The sequence below is a fragment of the Jaculus jaculus genome, chromosome 13 (assembly GCF_020740685.1).
Source record: "Jaculus jaculus isolate mJacJac1 chromosome 13, mJacJac1.mat.Y.cur, whole genome shotgun sequence".
In the NCBI taxonomy this organism is placed as follows: domain Eukaryota; kingdom Metazoa; phylum Chordata; class Mammalia; order Rodentia; family Dipodidae; genus Jaculus; species Jaculus jaculus.
The window spans coordinates 12,420,820-12,440,125 of NC_059114.1; the positions used below are offsets into that span (position 1 = coordinate 12,420,820).

The 19,306-nt window shown below is 49.5% G+C and overlaps 1 protein-coding gene across 1 annotated transcript in view; it reads right to left on the minus strand.

Moving 5' to 3' along the window:
- Sgsm1 (small G protein signaling modulator 1) overlaps positions 1–19,306 on the minus strand; it is an 89,882-nt gene that overhangs the window by 15,454 nt on the left and 55,122 nt on the right. Inside the window, exons 14-20 of the mRNA XM_045133090.1 lie at positions 18,398–18,462; positions 16,312–16,457; positions 12,072–12,200; positions 7,163–7,345; positions 5,328–5,396; positions 3,486–4,067; positions 1,174–1,298 (exon numbers count right to left, since the gene is read on the minus strand). Of these exons, the coding sequence (XP_044989025.1) occupies positions 1,174–1,298; positions 3,486–4,067; positions 5,328–5,396; positions 7,163–7,345; positions 12,072–12,200; positions 16,312–16,457; positions 18,398–18,462 (1,299 nt within the window). The remainder of the gene's footprint in view (positions 1–1,173; positions 1,299–3,485; positions 4,068–5,327; positions 5,397–7,162; positions 7,346–12,071; positions 12,201–16,311; positions 16,458–18,397; positions 18,463–19,306) is intronic.

Genomic DNA, 19,306 nt, shown 5'->3' on the forward strand with positions numbered 1-19,306 from the left:
GATGAAACCGCATTCCGTCCACCACACGCCTCTTTCCCTCTTCTTTCCTGTGTGGCCCCCCATCCCTTACTGGACACCCCCTCAGCCTAATGCCTGCATCCCCCCCACTCTCACTGTCATCATATGTCCTAGGTCATCAGGACAACTGTCCTTCCCCCCACAGAGGGCACACTGCATGTTCAGGAACTGTCACAAACTCCTGTTGCCTGGAGTTTTGTCCCAACCATCAGTAGGTACAAGGCACTGAGAGCTGCCCCCCCCCCCACACCACCTCATCCGCCCAGCTCCACGTGTCCCTTCCTCGTGCCTCTTCCTCTCCAGGCACACAGAGTTTATGAGGAATCATTCTTATTTTTGCTTTGTTTTGTTTTTTGAGGTAGGGTCCTGCACATGAACTCTAGGCATTCATTTACTTGGCACACATAAACAACTCACTTAGGCCTCAGTGGCCTCTGCCTACTGACTCCTTCTATCTGGAATTCTGACCAGCTGCTTACCAAACTCTGACTACATTTGCAGCCCTCTTCATATATCTCTCATCCTTTAATTGGCACCATAGTCATACAAGCAAAGCGCTATTAGGTTCACATGTTATAGACAGGCAACTTAGCACATCCAAAGTCACTCAATGAGGGGTGGCCGAGGCACCCAGCAGGACTTGAGCATGTGTGATCTTTTCACTTTTTCTTTTTTAAAAAGAAAAATATTTAAGCCAGCCGTGGTGGTGCCCATCTTTAATCCTAGCATTTGGGAGGCAGACGTAAGAGGATCCCCATGAGTTTGAGGCCACCCTGAGACTACATAGTGAATTCCTGATCAGTCTGGGCTAGAGATCCTAACGCGACCCCCCCCACAAAAAATAAAAAATAGAAATAAAATAATTTATTTATATGAGGGAGAGAGAGAGAGAGAGACAGAGAGAGAGAGAGAGAGAATGGGTGCACCAGGGCCTCCAGCCACCGCACATGAACTCCAGACACAGGCACACATGTGCAACCATGTGCATCTGGTTTACATGGGGGCTGGGGAATCAAACCCAGGTCCTTAGGCTTCACAGGCAAGTGCCTTAACCGCTAAGCCCTCTCTCCAGCCCATATGTGATCTTTTAAAGAACATCTACTTATTTGAGGGGGGGGGGCACCACCCTAGCCCCTGACCCCAGGCTCCAGACACCTGCACATGACGTTCCGCAGCTTCTCCAGGTTGGTGGGCGTGAAGTACCAGTAGTTTCGGTCACACCTCTGCACGTCCTTCTCAATGCGGTGCAGGTTCACCGTGTACATGTCCAGCAGCTCCGGCTGCCCACATGTGAAAGGAAAAGAAGGGAAAACTTAGCCCGAGCTACTCCACAGGGCACCGGTCTTCAGTCCTACCTCTGGCCTTCTCTCTGGGGACACTGAGGACACCATCTCCCACCCAGCCTACTCTGGGATTCCTATGGCTCATTTATTTCTTTGAATGTTTTCTGGGGAGAGGCACTTTTATTGTTAAAGAGAGAGTTGGAGGGTTAAAGTGATCTGAAGAGCTCATCCAGGACTAAGCAGAAAGTGGAAATGAAAGAGAGACGTGTGAGAAGATTGATGTAACAGACATTCATTCAGGAATGTGCAGACCCGGGCTGAGACCCGGGTTGGGGTCATCAGCCAGAATGCACCAGGCAGCTTGCTCGGCTCCAAGCATGCACACCTGGGTCTCAGACATGGCTGGTGGCAAATACCTGGGAGACCCAGGGTGCATCAAAATGATAAGAAGAGAAAGACCAGGGCTTAGCCCAGGACTCAGGGAACACTGCAGTCAGCATGGAGGGAATTCAACGAGGCTGCTCTCACCCCCAGCCAAGGCGCTGTCTCTATGGAGATGGCGGTAGACACTGAGGAGACTCAAATCTCACCAGAGTAGAAAATGAGAGGCCGTGGAGAGCACAGGACTGAAGGAGATTTCTACCCTTTAAGGACACTTGGGGAACATCATGGAGGCTGAGGTGGAAGGAATGCAAGAGCCTCAGGGCATGCAGGGATATGTTAGAGCGCTGTATTCCCAACACAGTCAGACTGGCACATTCACAGTCCCACAGTGGCTGCCATTACTCCCACAAGAGCGGCCCAGTTCTCAGTTCATCCACAGTTTGACATGGAGAATGAAGGATAAAAGGAGTGAGGCAAGAAAACAGAGGGAGGACTACCTTGAAAGAGTCTTCCAGGGCACTGGGGGGGGGCGGTGGCGGGGAGAAGGAAATGGGTAAAGGGATGGGAACATGGTGAAATTATTGCACGTTAAAATATTAAAGTCCTTGGGCTAGAGAGGTGGTTTAGTGGTTAAGCTTTTGCCTGTGAAGCCTAAGGATCCCGGTTCGAGGCTCAATTCCCCAGGACTCACGTAAGCCAGATGCACAAAGTGGCACATATATCTGGAATTTGTTTTCGGTGGCTGGAGGTCCTGGTGTGCCCATTTTCTCTCTCTCTCTCTCTGTCACTCTCAGATAAATAAATAAATAAAACTTTAAAAAAATATATTAAAGTTCTTAATAAAAATTGGTGGTGAGAGACAATGGTGAAGCAGAAGTGGATGTATAAATAGCAGATAAGAATGTTCCAGAACTAAATAATGCCACCAATTGGCGGAATCATAAAGCTCAACAAACCAGCGTCTGAATACCTTAAAAATAAATTCACAAAAATTTATTTATTTGGAGAGAAAGAGGATATGAATGGGCACACCAGGGCCTCTTGCCACTGCAAACTGCAGATGCATGTGCCACTTTGTGCATCTGGCTTTTCATGGGTACTGGGGAATTGAACCCTGGCCAGAAGGCTTTGCAAACAAGAGCTTTAACCATTCAGCCATCTCTCAAGACCAATGCCTATGTTCTTTAAATCTGTTTCCAATCGAGCATGCTCTATCTGAAATGCTTGGGACCAGAGTACTTGGGATTTTTTTTTAAATGGGAATATTTGTATATATGCAATGAGATACTGTGGGAGAAGACCCAGATCTAAACATGAAGTTCAATTTTGTTTCACAAACACTTTACACACATAGCCCGGAGGTTAATCTTATGCAGCATTATAAGCAGCCCACCCCACAAGGCTGGTGTGGAATATCCCACTTGTGACATCGTGTTGGCAATCGCAAATTTTCAAATTTTGAAGGATTTTGTTAAACAGATGCATTGGTAAAGACTGTGGGGTGGGACACACTCTGTCACACAGGCAGGCCTCAAGCTCCTGGGATCAAGAGATGCAGTCTCCCAATGAGCTGAGCTGGGACTATCGCCCAGCTTGGGACATTCTGGAGTTTGGAGTTTTGGACTTGGGATGTCCAGCCCATATTATCCTGTCTCTCAGATGGATTTCTACTGTGACTCCCTATGATGGGAACTATGAAACAAACCAGAGGTCTCACTTCGGGACCACTTGGGGACAAATGGGGGCTGTGGCCAACCCCATCCTCCAGAAGGGTAGAGGAGAGAGCCTCGGGTGACTCACAGAGTAGGTGACACCACTGGAAGACACAGGTGACGCCTCGTTATTGGCAGCAGCGTTCACGGCCAGAGAAGCCAGGGCGGGGAAGAGACTTTCCATCTCGGGCTCCTCAGACAGGCTGTCATCGCCGTCCGCCTGGCTGCGCTTGTCGGCCTCCGGACCCCGCCAGCCCTCCACTGGGACACCGTCCTTCTCAGGCAGGGCCATGTCCAGGCTGCCCGGTATGGACATGAACTCATCCATGCTCTCGTTGGCCAGCAGGTCACTCTCCAGGCTGTCCTGCACGACCAGCTCCTCCCGAGGGCCCTCGTCTCGCGAGGTGGTGGCTTCGCTGCTCTGTCCGTCATCCACACTGCTGTCCCCAGGTCGGAACACAGCGGGGACGCTCCTCTGAGCGTCCAGGACGCTGTCCTCGGTGCTGAGGCTGGGCTCGGAGTGCTCCGAGAGGCCAGATGAGAAATTATGGGAAGAGGGGTGGCCGGAGTCAGGGGAACAAGGGCCGTTTGCCAGGTTCCCGTTGGGAAGCTTGGGCTGCTTCTCCTCCACTCTGCCTTCCGCTTCCACCTCATCCACGGACTCGAACACCTAAGAACAAGGCACGCAAAAACGGATGGGCCAGGATGTCCAAGGCAGCATTACTTACAGCAATAACCTGGATATCCATGAACGGGGGGTCCATTTAGAAGGGAGCATGCATACGGAAGACTACCACACAGCCAGTGAAAAGGCAGAACAACGTGTACGCTAGACTCTTGCTTATGACAAAGACACGAGTAATCTTCGAGCTGGATATGCATGCCAGAATTCAGAAAGAAACAAGAAAAATACTACAGTTGGCTCTGGGGAGGGCTACTATGGAAATGAACCAGGGGAGAGGGTAACTTGTTTATTTTTTGGATTTGGAGGTAGGGTCTCACTCTAGCTCAGGCTGACCTGGAATTCACTCTGCAATCTCAGGGTGGCCTCAAACTTACAGCAATCCTCCTACCTCTGCCCCCCCGAGTTCCGGGATTAAAGGCGTGCAACACCACGCCTGGCTTTGTTTTGTTTTTCAAGCTAAGGGTCTCACTCTAGCCCAGGCTGACCTGGAATTCACTATGTAGTCTCAGGCTGGTCTCGAATTCACAGTGATCCTCCTACCTCTGCCTCCCTAGTGCTAGGATTAAAGGTATGTGCCACTACGCCTGGCTTAAAATGTGTGTGTTTGTGTGTGTGTGTGTGCGCATATGTGTGTGTGTGTGTAGAGGCCATTGGTTGATGGAGGCAACGAACTTCTAGTCACTGTCCGCTTAATTTACTGAGACAGGGTCTCTGACTTGAACATGGAGCTCACCAACTGGCTTAATCTAACCAGCCACTCTGTCCTGGGGATTCTTTGTCTCTGCCAACCAAGTGCTGGGCTTACAGGCGCACACAGCCCAGTCTCTATGTGGGTGCTGGAGATCTGAACTCAGGTCTCCGCGGTTTCCCGGCAGGTACTTTATTTACCCGGGTGAGCTGTCTCCCCAGCCCCTTCAACATCCATTTTTAACACTAGTGGCGCACGCCTTTAATCCCAGCACTTGGAGGCAGAGGTAGGAGGATTGCCGTGAACTTGAGGCCACCCTGAGACTCCATAGTGAATTCCACGTCAGCCTGAGCTAGAGTGAGACCTTAACTCAAAAAACCAATCCCCCCACCAAAAAAAAACAAAAAACAAAAAAACCCAGCAACTAAGAGGCCAGTACATATATCCAATCCTCCCAACCCCCCCAAGCCTGAGGGCGAGGCGTGCGTGCATGGGGGTGCGGTGTGGGCGGGACGGGGTGTGGCGTGGGCCGGGGGGGGGGGGCCTCTGAGAGTCACCTGTGTGCTGCTGCTGGAGTCGCTCTGAAGTCGGAGGTTCTGGCGGCCAGAACTGCAGCTCTGGGAAGACTGAGGAGAAAAAAGACACAGGAGGGACAGTGAGGGCTGCCTAGGAGTGAGTTCCAGACTATTCTTTCATTTTTTTAAATGTTTTTCAACTTTAAAAAATTATTTATTTATTTGAGAGTGACAGAGAGCGAGAGAGAGCGAGAGGGAGAAAGAGGGGGAGAGAATGGGCGCATCAGGGCCTCCAGCCACTGCAAACAAACTCCAGATCTCCAGCTGCCACCTTGTGCATCTGGCTTATGTGGGTCCTGGGGAATTGAACCTCAAACCAGGATCCTTAGGCTTCGCAGGCAGGCGCTTAACTGCTAAGCCATCTCTCCAGCCCCTATTCTTTTATTTTTTTAAATTCAATTTAATTTTTATTTATTTGAGAGAGAAGGAGAGGGAAGGAGGGAGACAGAAAAAGAGAAGGAGAGAGAGAGAGACAGAGAGAGAATGAATGGGCATGCCAGGGTCTTCAGCACTACAGATGAATTCCAGATGCATGTGCCATCTTGTGCATCTGGCTTACAGGGGTCCTGGGAATCAAACCTGGATCCTTTGCTTTGAAGGCAAGTGCCTTAACCGCTAAGCCATATCTCCAGCCCTTGGTTCTATTCTTGTTCCTGGCTGGGAGAAGCCCCCTCTTAGAACCTCAGCTTCCCAGCTATGATGTGAAGGGAAGGGCTACTCCTGCTCCATGAAGGCCTCCTTGGAGGTAACAGTGGCCTCTGGGTCCCTGTTTCCCATCTCCTGCATCCCAGTACCCCACCTTTGGCCCTTCTGTTGAACTTGAGGGCTCTGGCTAGTCAGTGGTCATCTCAGAGGAATGGGCGGTATCTGTGGTTCAGTTTCTTATCTCCCTGCGTAAGTTTTGGCCTGTGCGTATTCTGATGCTAGGCTGGCCGGGCAGTTTGCTTCAGCCAGTGACATTCATGAGCTCCACAGAGAAAAGGCTTAAAGCATGCATGTGTGTCTTTTCTGTTTCTCCTTAGCCTCTCTCTTCAGTTAGACCGCTGGTGTCACACAGAGAGGCCTGAGGGACTAACAATCTCGTAGGTGACCAGCCCCTAGCAGCCAGAGCGGGGACAAAAATCATGCACACAGCATGGCTTGTTAGAACCAGCTTTGGGGGGGGGTACTTGTTACTCAGTGGTGTGGCCGTTGATAACAGATGTTTCATGGGGAATGTGGGCTTGTTTCTGAGCTCCTGATTTAGGTTGTTCAATGGAAAGCTGTGTGTGGGGAGATGCCCATCTAGGCTACTGGAACATTCTGGGCCTTTCTGACAGTACCTGCCACACAGCAGGTATTCAACAAGCATCTGTTGAATATATGGACATCAGATACTGCACTGGACACTTGATATAAACCATCTTGTTAAAACTCTTCACAGGCTTTCATCATTCCCATTATAGAGATGCCAAAACTGAGCCCAGAGGGAAAGGCGATTACAAGAGATCCCAGAGCTAGAACTGGGATTGAACTCAGATCTGATCCTGAAGCTATCCCTCTCCTCCCAAAGAAGCTAAGGGCCTGGAGATATGGCTCAGAGGTCAAAAGGTGCTTGTTAGCAAAGCCTGTTGGCCCAGGTTCAATTCCCTAGTACCCACATAAAGCCAGATGCACAAAGTGGCACACGCATCTGGAGTTCCCTTGCAGCAGTTGGAGGCCCTGGTGCGCCCATTCTCTTTGATAAATACATAAATAATTTATAAGAAGAAGCCAAGGGTGAGACTGTCTGAAGGTTCTCTCCCTGCCACCAGTCTCCCAGGCCAGCTGGCTGTCACCTCATTGCTGATGGTGGAGTCCCTGTGCACCATGCGGTGAAGGTGGCTGTCCAGGCTCGCCCCCGATGAGCACTTGGCCAGGGCCGCTGCGTGGGACTCCCGCTCCCTCTGCCTCACGATCGCCTCGCAGCCCAGCCACTCCGACATGGTCTGTGCGTAGCACGCATGGATCTGCTCGTCCACCTGTCAGGGTACACACAAGGTCACGTGCCAGGTCACCTGAGGGCCCTCCCCAGGACCCCTGAGCCCAGCCAACACAACCCAGAAGAGAATGGTTGGGGCCCACCCAACGCTCACACTTACAGTATTAACCACGGGTGCCCAGACGTCCTGCACTGCAAAACACGACTAAGTAAGGCTACCTCCTTGCCCTTGCGTTCTTACCTTCCCTCCCACGCCATACCAGCCTCTACCCCTGCTTTGACCTCCTCACCCAAGTCACCAGGAAAGCACTTTCTTCAAGAACATTGTTCCCACCTGCTGCTCCAGGGGACTCTCCTGACCAGCCTCCTCCTCCTGTCCCACTTAGATCCTCCTAGGTACTTGTACATCCCCGGGTGGTCTCGATCGTATCATCAGCCATTGCCCCTCAATTCACACAAGGAGCTCAGCTAACACACCTCTCTATCTCCAACTGAGTGGGACCCCAGAATCACCTGGATTCCCTTCCCCAGGCACGGGGTGACGTGTGGACAGGCTCACGAGGAACTGAGGTGACACCGTACAGTTCACTAGAAAGGGGACTTCATACTGTGGGACCACAGGAAGTTCCCACTTTCTACCCTCCTCCAGCTCTGTCCCTGGGGGGAGGGGGTGCTATGCACTGTCGTGTCGTCCACACCCCTCTACACATGGGAATCTCCTTTTAATAAGTCACTCTCAGCTGGGTGTGGTGGTGCGCGCCTTTAATCCCAGCACTCGGGAGGCAAAGGTAGGGGGATTGCCATGAGTTCGAGGCCACCCTGAGGCTACATAATGAATTCTAGGACAGCATGGGATAGAATAAGATCCTACCTGGGGCGGGGGAGGGGAAGTCACTCTCAACTGACACAGAAGAATTGTACATATTTATGGTGACATACTGTCTGATAGAAAGTGTCTCCCCCAGGCTCATGTGTGAAAGCCTAGGTGCCCGGCTGGTGACACTACTTAAGGAAGTTCTGGAAACTTGAGCGGATAGGACCCAACTAGAGGAAGTAGGTCACTGCAGGCGCAGGTCCTTGAGGGTATGTTGTCCTTGGTTGTTTCCTGTCTGTCTCTCTGCTTCCTGTCAGCCATGAGGTATAGGAATTCCTCCTCCAAATGATCATAAGGCCCCTCACATGCATGGCGCCAAGTAACCAGTCATGGGACCCTCCAAAACCATGAGTCACATCAATCCTCTTTCCTCTTTATGTCACAGCAACACACAGTAGCTAATACACAGAGTGTAGAATGTAAGTTGGTGTGTGCGTATGTTGTGTACTGATCATACTGGGGCAAGTAGTGCTTCTCTCTCTGTGAACATTACTTGTTTCTTAAAAAAAAAAAAAAAATGCCGGGTATGGTGGCACACGCCTTTAATCCCAGCACTTGGGAGGCAGAGGTAGGAGCATCACCATGAGTTGGAGGCCACCCTGAGACTACAGAGTGAATTAATTCCGGGTCAGCCTGGGCTAGAGTGAAACCCTATCTCGAAAAACTAAAAAAAAGAAAGAAAGAAAATGATTTTTTGGGGGCTGGGAGATGGCTTAGCGGTTAAGGCACTGCCTGCAAAGCCAGAGGACTCAGTTTCAATTCCCTAGTACACACATAAAGGCAGATGCACAAGGGTCACATGCATCTGGAGTTCATTTGCAGTGGCTGGAGGCCCTGGTGCACCCATTCTCTCCCTCTGTTTCCATCTGCCTCTCTTTTCCTCTCTCTCCCTCCCTCTCAAATAAATAAATAAATAAAATATTAAAATTAATTTTATTTATTTGCATGGGGAGAGAGAAAGAAAGAGAGAAGAGAAGAGAAAGACACAGAAAGGGTGTGCCAGGGCCTCCAGCCACTGCAAATAAACTCCAGATGCATGCACCACTTTGTGCATCTGGCTTTACATGGGTACTGGGGAATCGAACCCAGGTCATTAGACTTTGCAGGCAAGCGCCTTAACTGCTTAGCCACCTCTCCAGCCCCAAACACTGCTCATGTCTTGATGGGAGGAGCCTTCAAACTCTCCGCTGGGGTGCAGTCTCCTCCTAAATTGAAATATTGAATTGAATTCCCTCCCAGAGGGGAGAGTGAGGCCCTGCCCACTCAGGAGTTCATCAAGTCTGGGAGAGCAGAACCTTCCAAGGTCACAAGACCTCCTCAAGGTTATAGAAGCAGTAAACAACTGCTGGGGGAGGGGCCCTCCCGGGTTGGCTCCTGAGGCAGCTTCAGTGACTGAGCCTTTTCCATGATGCCTTTGGGTCAGTCCCCCATGCTTTGTTAAGTAATCCCAGTAAATCTACCAGATCACCAAAATTATACTTCGGTGCAGCCATGCTTCAGCTTGTCATCTGTTACCTCACGTGGGGTGAACAGACGTGTGTTCGTGTCTCCTCAGTTTCATGTAAATCTCCCTGATTCTCCCTTTGAGAAGGCAGGCTTTAAGTAGGCCCAGCACCTCCTTAGAACCGAGCTACGGCATTCTGTCTGGTTTATTTTTACAGTTTCTTATATTCTTAGCGAGTCGGGCCGGGTTCCTATTTAAAGCAGGGATGTAAATATCTTCTAAAATTAGCTGTATGGATTTTATGTGAGTCATTTTTTTTAAAGACAAATGTCAAGTCAGTAACTGCACACGTGCCCACAGGAGTATAAGACAGCGGCAAGGTTAAATCAGTATAAACGGGGCGAGGGGATCCGTGGCTAATAAGCTTGCCACTCAGGTGTGAGTACCTAAGATTTTGGATGCCCCCTCAGCTGCCCACCTCTTTATAGTTTTTTTCATTTCTAGGATGTTGGATGAATGGAATCATATACTCTATAAACTTTAGTCATTGATTTTTTTTTTTTTGGTTTTTCGAGGTAGGGTCTCACTCTAGCCCAGGCTGACCTGGAATTCACTGTATATTCTACAAACATCTAGTCTGTAAATTGGGCTTCATCGAAAATTTAAAAAATTTTGTCTGCCAAAGATCTTATTTAAAAGGGCTGGAGAAGGCCGGGCGTGGTGGCGCACGCCTTTAATTCCAGCACTCGGGAGGCAGGTGGGAGGATCGCCATGAGTTCGAGGCCGGCCTAAGGATACATAAGTGAATTCCAGGTCAGCCTGGGTTAGAGTGAGACCCTACCTCCAACAAACAAAATAATAATAATATTAAAGGGCTGGAGAGATTGCTCAGTGGTTAGGCACACTTCCTGTGCAAGCATGACGAGGGTCTGAGGGTTCTGAGATTGCCCGAGTTCAAATCTCCAGATCCCAAGTAAAACAGCAATTCAAGAACTGCGGTGGGAATATAAAATGCTACAGCTGCTGCCAAAGTTACGTATTTTCTGATGAAACTAGACACGTAACCATCATGTGACCCAGTAAGTCCATGACTGTGCACTGACCGCAGAGAAATGACAACATATGCCCCTTCCATGCAAAAGCCTGAACACAAATGCTCACGCAGCGTTCTTGCTAATAGCCAGAAACCATAAATAAATTAAAAACCCTGGAAACGAGTGGCCAGTGAAACTGGTATATGTCCATTCACTGCAGTATGCTTGGTCATTTAACTATTTAATCAACTATGACTGAATTTCTTGGATGAACCAACAGGGATTTATGCTGAATCAAAAACATCAATGCCGGCTAGGCATGGTGGCGCACGCCTTTAATCCCAGCACTAGGGAGGGAGGCAGAGGTAGGAGGATCGCCGTGAGTTCGAGGCCATTCTGAGACGAGATAGTGAATTCCAGGTAAGCCTGGGCTCAAGTGAGACCCTACCTCGAAAAACCAAAAAATAAGAAAATAAAATAAATAAATAAATAACAAATCAATGCCTAAAGTTTATAGAGTACATGATTCCATTCATCCAACATCCTGGAAATGTGAAACCTGTAAAGAGGTGGACAGATGAGGGTTAGAACCAAAAACTAGGGTGGGAGGGAGGGAGACATGGCAGGAGAAGATGAGGCTTCCTACAGAGCCAGCAATGTTCCATGCTGACGGGTGGTGAGCATAGGTCTCCGTGTGCAGGGACTGGGGAGAATTAAATACACGCACACAAGCACAAATGTGGACAAGAAATGTTCTGTGTTTGCAGTGGTGGTGAGCACAGGTCTCCATGTGAGGGGACTGGAGAGAGAACTAAATATATGCACACACATACAAAGAAATGGCTGCAAGTAAAACTGGAGATACCTAATGCTACAATAAGAGGCAGACTGCACCAACATCTATTCTCTGATCCAGATTCCACACAATGGTCCTAACTAGATGTTACCATTAGGGGCAACTGGGTAACAAATACACAGGTCTCTGCAATGTTTCTTACAAATGGATATGCCTCTACCATGATCTCTAGAAGGTTTAATTTAAACATCCCATATGTGTTTGGTGTCATATTTCCTTTTTTTTTTTTTTTGTAATTTTTTAAAGAGAGAGAGAGAGAAAGAATTGGCGTCCCAGGTCTTCCAGCCACTGCTATCCAACTCCAGACGCATCTTGTGTGCATGTGTGATATCACCTTGTGAGTCTGGCTTATGTGGGACCTGGAGAGTCAAACATGGGTCCTTAGGCTTCACAGGCAAGCACCTTAACCGCTAGGCCATCTCTCCAGCCCTGGTATCATCTTTCTATTGCACACCAGTGCCATCGAGGTACCTGTCTCTTCACCCCCCCCAAACCAATCTCACTGTCCTACTGTGGTGCCAAGTAGAACCAGAGCCACCTCAGCTCCACAGCACCAACCTCCTTCCTCTCCGTCTCTGTCATCCCGAACTGGTAGTGGCCCAACAGGAAGGGCCACACGGCCCTGCGGATCTCAGGCTGGATACCCCCGTAGTAGATCAGCCGCAGCAGCTCCTGCTCCTGGTAACTCTGCAGAGGGCCGGGGAAGGAGGGGAAGCAAAGGATTTGCTCAACAGAGAAGCAGGGGCAGCTCTGGGGCCCCAGTGTGGTCAGTGGGATCAGCCCTCACTCATCATGGAACGAGCAAAGCCATAGAATCCGTGTCTGGACTGTTCCCGAAAGAACATAGTGAAAGCTTAGTCCCCATGGCTTACTGGTTAAGGTGTTTGCCTGCAAAGCCAAAGGACCCTGGTTCAATTCTCCAGGACCCAAATAAGCCAGATGCACAAGGCAGTGCTTGCATTTGGAGTTTGTTTGCAGTGGCTGGAAGCCCTAGCATGCCCGCCCATTCTCTCACTCTCTCTCTCCCTCTTTATCTCAAAAAAAAAAAAAAAAAAAAAAAGAAAGAAAGAAAGAAAGAAAGCTTAGTACCCAGTCTGGTGCCATTGGAAGGTGGGGGAACCTGTAAGTGGGGATCAGTGGGCTCATTGGGAGGCATGCCTTCAAAGGGAATGATGGGACCCCGGTCCCATAGTCTTCCTCTCCCTTTCTCCTTAGGCCTTGAGGATTGTGTGGCCTTCTTACACACCATGCGATCTCACCAGGGTGCTCAGGCTTAAGCGTCTATGAGCTGAAAGCTCCAAAAACCATGATCCAAGATAAAGCTTTTCTCTTCATACGCTGGCTATCTTGGGTATGCGTTATGGTGGAGAGTTGGCGAACGTGCCCTGATATTCGCCGTGGCATCATGTGAAAGGGCCACGCCCCAGCAACTGCTCAACTGCCCACCAGCAGAGGAACACACTCTCCTGCCTGGGTACCCTACACAGGGACAGGAGGTTCAATTATGAAGACTCCAGTGTGAAAGATGTGTAGTGAGTGGCAGAGAGACCAAGACGCTGAACATGACCATTTATGTAAGAAAGTTGGGCATATTCCTGTCACCATAGCGGTCAGAAGGCAGGAGGGTCAAAAATTCAAGGTCATCCTCAGCTGCATATTTAGCCTGAGGCCAACCTAGGCAATAAGACCTTGTCTAACAACAACCACAAACAACCCAACAACAACAACAACCCCCCCAAAGCTGGTGGAGAACACAAAGGCCAGGGTATAATTAATTAACAATTCGACTCAATTCTTTTTGCAAGCGCATTGTTCGTGTGGTGTGTGCACATGTATGTTCTGATGTGGCGTCCTGTGTCCTCATGCATGGTAGCTAACCACAAGAATTTGTTTTCCCCCCTTCCGCTCACCAGCCTGCTTTTTTCTTGGTTTGGAGTCTCTTAGCGAGGCCGGAGTTTGCGGTTCGAGAGCCCCAGCAGCTCCGCTCCCCCTTACAGCCGGGCATGGCCAGGCTCGGCTGTTTCATGGGGGTTGGCCCTGGTGACTCAATCCGGTGGTGCGCTTCATGTGTGCGCAGGAAGCACGCTGAACCGCTGAGCCACTCCTCCAGTCTAACTCTGTATTCAAGTTTCAGCTATTCTTGAAATTGTGCTTTTTGGGAAATGTCATCTTGGTGAGTATTCACCTTGAGTCAGCCCAGAGAAAATTACTCTAATGTGAATCGATCCACAATGAATAATTCTAGCTGCCGCTTTACACGTTAACTTTTATGCACACTGTGATGAGTTTGCGACCTTTGCGCTGCAGTGTGGAGTGGAGTGGATTCTTCCCACCTTAAGAGAAACCATCTTCAGACAAAATCTTTGCGGTTAGAATGGTTCAGTTGAGGGCCTCATAGGTCCAAATTGTGTGTGGAGAATAGACCAACAGCTGCTGCAAGGGGAAAGGCCCTTTCTCTCTCCGCTCCCCCTTATCTCACACCTTAAGTCTAGCCTTAGGTGTAAACAAGCACCACGTCAAGTATGATTGTAGATAAGTTGCTGCTTAAAAATCAGAAAATTTGGGCTGGAGAGATGGCTTAGCAGTTAAGGCACTTGCGTGCAAAGTTTGAGGACCCCAGGTTTGATTCCCCAGGATCCACGTTAAGCCAGATGCACATGCTTCTGAGTTCATCTGCAGTGGCTGGGGGCCCTGGTGTGCCTATTCTCGCTCTCTCTCTTTCAAATAAATAAATAAATAAAATATTTTAAAAATTACAAAACTATTTGTGGCCAAGGCTACAAACTTGTCATAAAAATCCTCTTCGCAGGCGGGGGACATGGCTCAGTGGGTAACAGCACTTTGCCACGCAAGCATGAGGGCTGGAGAGGGCCTGCTTCTCCCCGAGCAATTCCCCCAGCGCTCTTGTAAACAGCTGGGTACGGCCCCACACCTGGAACCCCAGTCCCGAGGGGAGTGGACTGAAAATGGCAGCTCCAGGTTTAGAGAGAGACTCCATCTTAAGGAAAAATCCCAGGAGATGGGCTGGGAAGATGGCTCAGTGGTTAAAAGCATTGGCCCAAATTTGATTCTCCAGTACCCACACAAAGCCAGATGCACAAAGTGGCACATGCATCTGGAGCTTGTTTACAGCCGCAAGAGGCCCTGGTGTGACTCTCGCTCAAATAACTAAATAAATAAAAATGTCAAAAACCCCAGAAGGGTAGAGGACACCCAACATTTTCCTCTGGCTTCCATAGGTGTATGCACAAGTTGAGTACATCTAAACACACAGTATATACCACACTACATCAAACATACGACACACGCACATGCATGTACCACACTACAGGACATGCACACACACACACTCTCTCTCTCTCTCTTTTCCTCCTAGCTTCATCACTAGACCTCCATTTCCCAAGCTCCTTTGCAACTATGGTCATGTGACAACTTCTGACAAATGGGATGTGAGAGAAAGTGAGGTAAGCAGGTGGGTTCCTTGGGATCTCCATTTATGCTTTAGCCGACTGAAGGCCGGTGCTCAGTCATTAGACTGGTGGGTGGTGACATCTCAAGATGGATGTCGCCTGAATTCTCAGGTGAAGAGAGATACCCACCCACCAATAATGCCACCTAAGACCGGTCAGAGAGAAGTAACCCTAACGGTGTCACGTGACTAAAAGAGCAGGAACTGAGCCAACCCTAAAGTAGGGCAAAAACATGGCCAACGGCTGGAGAGATGGCTTAGAGGCTAAGGTGCTTGCCTGCGAAGCCTTAGGATCCAGGCTTGATTCTCCAGGTCCCATGTAAGCCAGATGCACATGGTGGCACATGCATCTGGAGTTTGCTTGCAGTGGTTAGAGGCCCTGGTGTACCCATTTTCACTTTCTCAAATAAGTAAATAAATTAAAATAAACCCTTAAAAAAAAACTTGGCCAAACAGGTTGGGACAGGCGTTCATTTAAAAGCATTCATTTTTGGCTAGTTTGGTTCACTTAATTTGATCTTAGATTGGTGTCTCAAATGCTTTTGGAGAACTTTCAAAACAATCATGGACTCCTGGACTCCACTCCCAGAGATGCTAGCTATAAACCTGGAGCTGAGCCCAGAGATCTTTAAACCTTTTTTTTTTCCTTTAAAATTATTATTAAATTGTTTATTTGAGAGAGGGAGAGAATGGGTGCACCAGGGCCTCCTAGCCACTGCAAATGAACTGCAGACACATGCGCCACTTTGTGCACCTGTCTTTACGTGGATACTGGAGAATCGAACCTGGGTCCTTTGGCTTCTCAGGCAAGCACCTAAACCACTAGGCAACCTCTCTAAACGTTTTGAATTCCCTAATGCTGGGACCAAAAGGGTCTGATGTTTTCTCGGGTTTGGGAATATTACATGTAGCGAGGTATCTTAGGGATGGACCACGTGTAAATGTGAAGTGCGTGTGTTTCATGTACACATACACACAGGGCACGAAGGCGACTTTTAGATGCCGTCTGAGCACAGCTGCAGCACGTCTGTGACATGTCACTTGAGGTCAGGAGCGCAGCTTTCCACTGAGGTTTCATGGGAGTGGTTAACAAAGTTAGGGGCTCTGGAGCATTTTGAGTTTCGAGAGTTTTGGATTCATATGTTCCACCCTGTCAATTTTTCACCCTAATGTGGAAGTGAACTGTGGGTCTTGGAACTCTCTAGAAGACAGAACCTTTAAAGTACATTTGTAGAACCCAGGATGCCAGCCTGCACCCCCACGAGTCTTCGATGGCAAGAAGGCCCACCTCCATCTCGGCCTCTCCATGCCCAGCCATGCCCAGCTTACTGTGGTGTCCTGGAGGTACTGCTCCCAGATGATGGCCGTCAGCCCCTGCCCAGCGCTGCAGGGCAGGTCTGGAGAGACGATCATGTGGTTGACAAGGGCTGACAGGTGCGTCCTCACGGTGGACAGGTGTCGGCAGTAGGCAAGCCCTGGCCAGGGAGGACAAACAAGAATCAGCCCCTGCCTCATCTCCACACCTGTTTTGCTAGTCCCCAAACCCAGCCAATGTCACCATCCGTGTTCCAGATGAGGAGAGCCAGGCTTCCAGGGTGCTATCTGGCTTGACTACTCACCCTAGGGACACCTTTCTTGGGTGTGGTGGGAGTGACACCACCCTCTTGACTACTCACCCTAGGGACACCTTTCTTGGGTGTGGTGGGAGTGACACCACCCTCATCTATTGTAAGCAACAGAAAGACACGCTGTGGGCAGAGGAGGGACAAGAAGGAAGGGGGCAGGGACTCCCGGGCTCATTTCCTGCTCACGCCTCCCATCCACACAGAGAGGAGCTTAGAAGCAGGTGTCCCAGCTGGAGAAAGAACCTCATGACAAGTCGCTGCCCAGGACAGACTGCTCCTAGCGTCCCTCCAAGACAGCTGTGTCCTCTCAAAGAATGGCTGCCACAGGCTCCTCACCCCTCCACCCGACCTCAAGCACCGGGATGTGTTTTCGGCAGAGGTGCGGCACACACTGAGCACACGGCCAAGGATGGCCTGGGTCCTTCTCTGACCACGCCCCTCCCACCTGGCTGCCTGGAGCCTTCTCTCCCAAAAGCAGAGAGGAGGTGGAGCCTAGGGATTCACTGCACCCAACACGGCGATGGAGAGCACGGCAATGGTGAGGGTACGGCCTACAGAGACACGGCGTGTGCTCCACACCAAGGGCATCAATCAGAATTTGCATAAAACAGAATTTGCATAACTCAATTTGCATAACTCAACTTATTCATTTCTCACCACAGTCCTACAAAACAGGTGTTATATAATCTTCATGGACTAGAAGAAACTGAGGCACAGGCATTCCCAAGTCACATTTAGGAAATGTGGAGCTGAGATTTGGACCCAAAACTCCTGGCCTTCCCATCTAAGGTGTGATGCTAGGCTAATAGCAATGTGCTAAAATCGGGATGGAGAGATGGCCTAGCGGTTAAACGCTTGCCTGTGAAGCCTAAGGATCCCAGTTCGAGGATCGATTCCCCAGGACTGATGTAAGCCAGATGCACAAGGTGGCATGTGCATCTGCAGTTCATTTGCAGTGGCTGGAGGCCCTGATGCAACTCTCTCTCTCTATCACTCTCAAAATAAATAAAAATAACAACAATAAAAAATAAATGTGCTAAAACCAATATGGTGCATGTGTGGGAAACAGGCTGCAGAGTAATGAAGGCCAGGGGTCAAGTCCAAGTTCTCTTGCTTGTTAGCTCTGTGACCTTGGGCAAGTCCCTTTCCCTCTCAGTGCCTTATTTCTTGTGTGTCCATCGAGAATAATCAGAATGCATGCATTATGAATCCATTTTCTTTTCAAGGTAGAGTCTCCTTCTAGCCAGGCTGACCTGGAATTCACCATGTAGTCTCAGGGTGGCCTTGAACTCATGGTGATTCTCCTACCTCTGCCTCCCAAGTGCTGGCATTAAAGGCATGCGACACCATGCCTGGCCTATGAATGGAGTTTTTAAGTTTTTGGTGGAGAGATCAGATCACCTTCTCCTGCCCACAGGAGAAAGTAAGTGGCATTTATTGAGCACCTACAGCATGCAATGCTTTGTGCTAGGAAGGTTACATTCATTTTGTCCAGAAAACAACCTTCCAGGTAGAGCCTGGGGACAAAACTGTAATTAACCCAAACTCCTTCCTGTCCCCAACAGGCCCCAGTATCGACTGCTCTCTCTTGGGACCTGAGGATAGAGTTGATCCCCAATTGGTAGATGGGGAAACCGAGGTTTGGACAGGTCAACATAAACTCACTTGTCATGAAGGAAATTAATACGGAATAGAGAAAAACTCAGACTCTTTCCTGACAGTTCTGACATACAGTAGGCACTAACAGATGCTTCTCAAAGAGGACGGCAGAAGGGAGGACCTATACGCACATCCATAGAAGGCTCTGGAAAGGATCTGGTACTTCATGTTGTCACAGAGGAGTTTCAGAGGAGCCCTGCAGGGTGAAAAGGAGGAAGAGGTCAGAAAAGCCTCACACAGCCTGGGTTGGGGGTGGGGTAAGGGACCCCTGGGGCAGATTCAAATCACCTTTTTTTAAGGGACAGAGCGAAGTCTCCAGGGTTCCCACCCATATAGAATTATCACCCTCTCTTCTGCAATGAACACCTCCATTTCCCTCTATAACTCTGTCATGGTGGTTTAGATGCTAGAGATGTCCTCCAGTATATAACTCGGGCTAGAGTGCTTCTGATTGGCTCAGGAATGGCCATGTGACCCAGCCTGGGCTAATGAGAATCAGACTTAGGATTTTTGATGGAACTAAACCGGAAGTAGACACCCCTTTTTTTTGTCTGCTTGGGTTTCTAAACCAGTGGGATTTATGGGCCAGGGTGCTGGAAGCCATCTCTGCATTGCCTGCGGGCAGAAGCACCCCAGAAGTGGCAGAGTCCACATCGGAAGACCCAGGGAGCCTCTCCTGCTCTGAGAATCTGAAGCCACCATGACAGTGAACTTCTCAGCCAGGCCAACACATTTTCTTCCTTTTCTCTTGTTCTTTTATTACTGTCTTGAGACAGGGTCACAACTATACAGCCCAGGATGGCCTGGAAGCCACAGTCCTCTTGCCTCAGTCTCCTGAGAGCGGGGACCACAAGCATGCACACTCCCCCCATGCCCAGCTCATTCATTTTTATTGAGCCAGTGTCAAGGGGCTCTTTGTCATTTGCAGAGAATGTCTGTCAAGTGACCCACTGAATTTGCCCTGAGTGCTTGTGGTGGTTTGAATGTGATATAGCCCGTCCCCAACCTCGTGTGTTCAAATGCTTGGTCACCACCTGGTA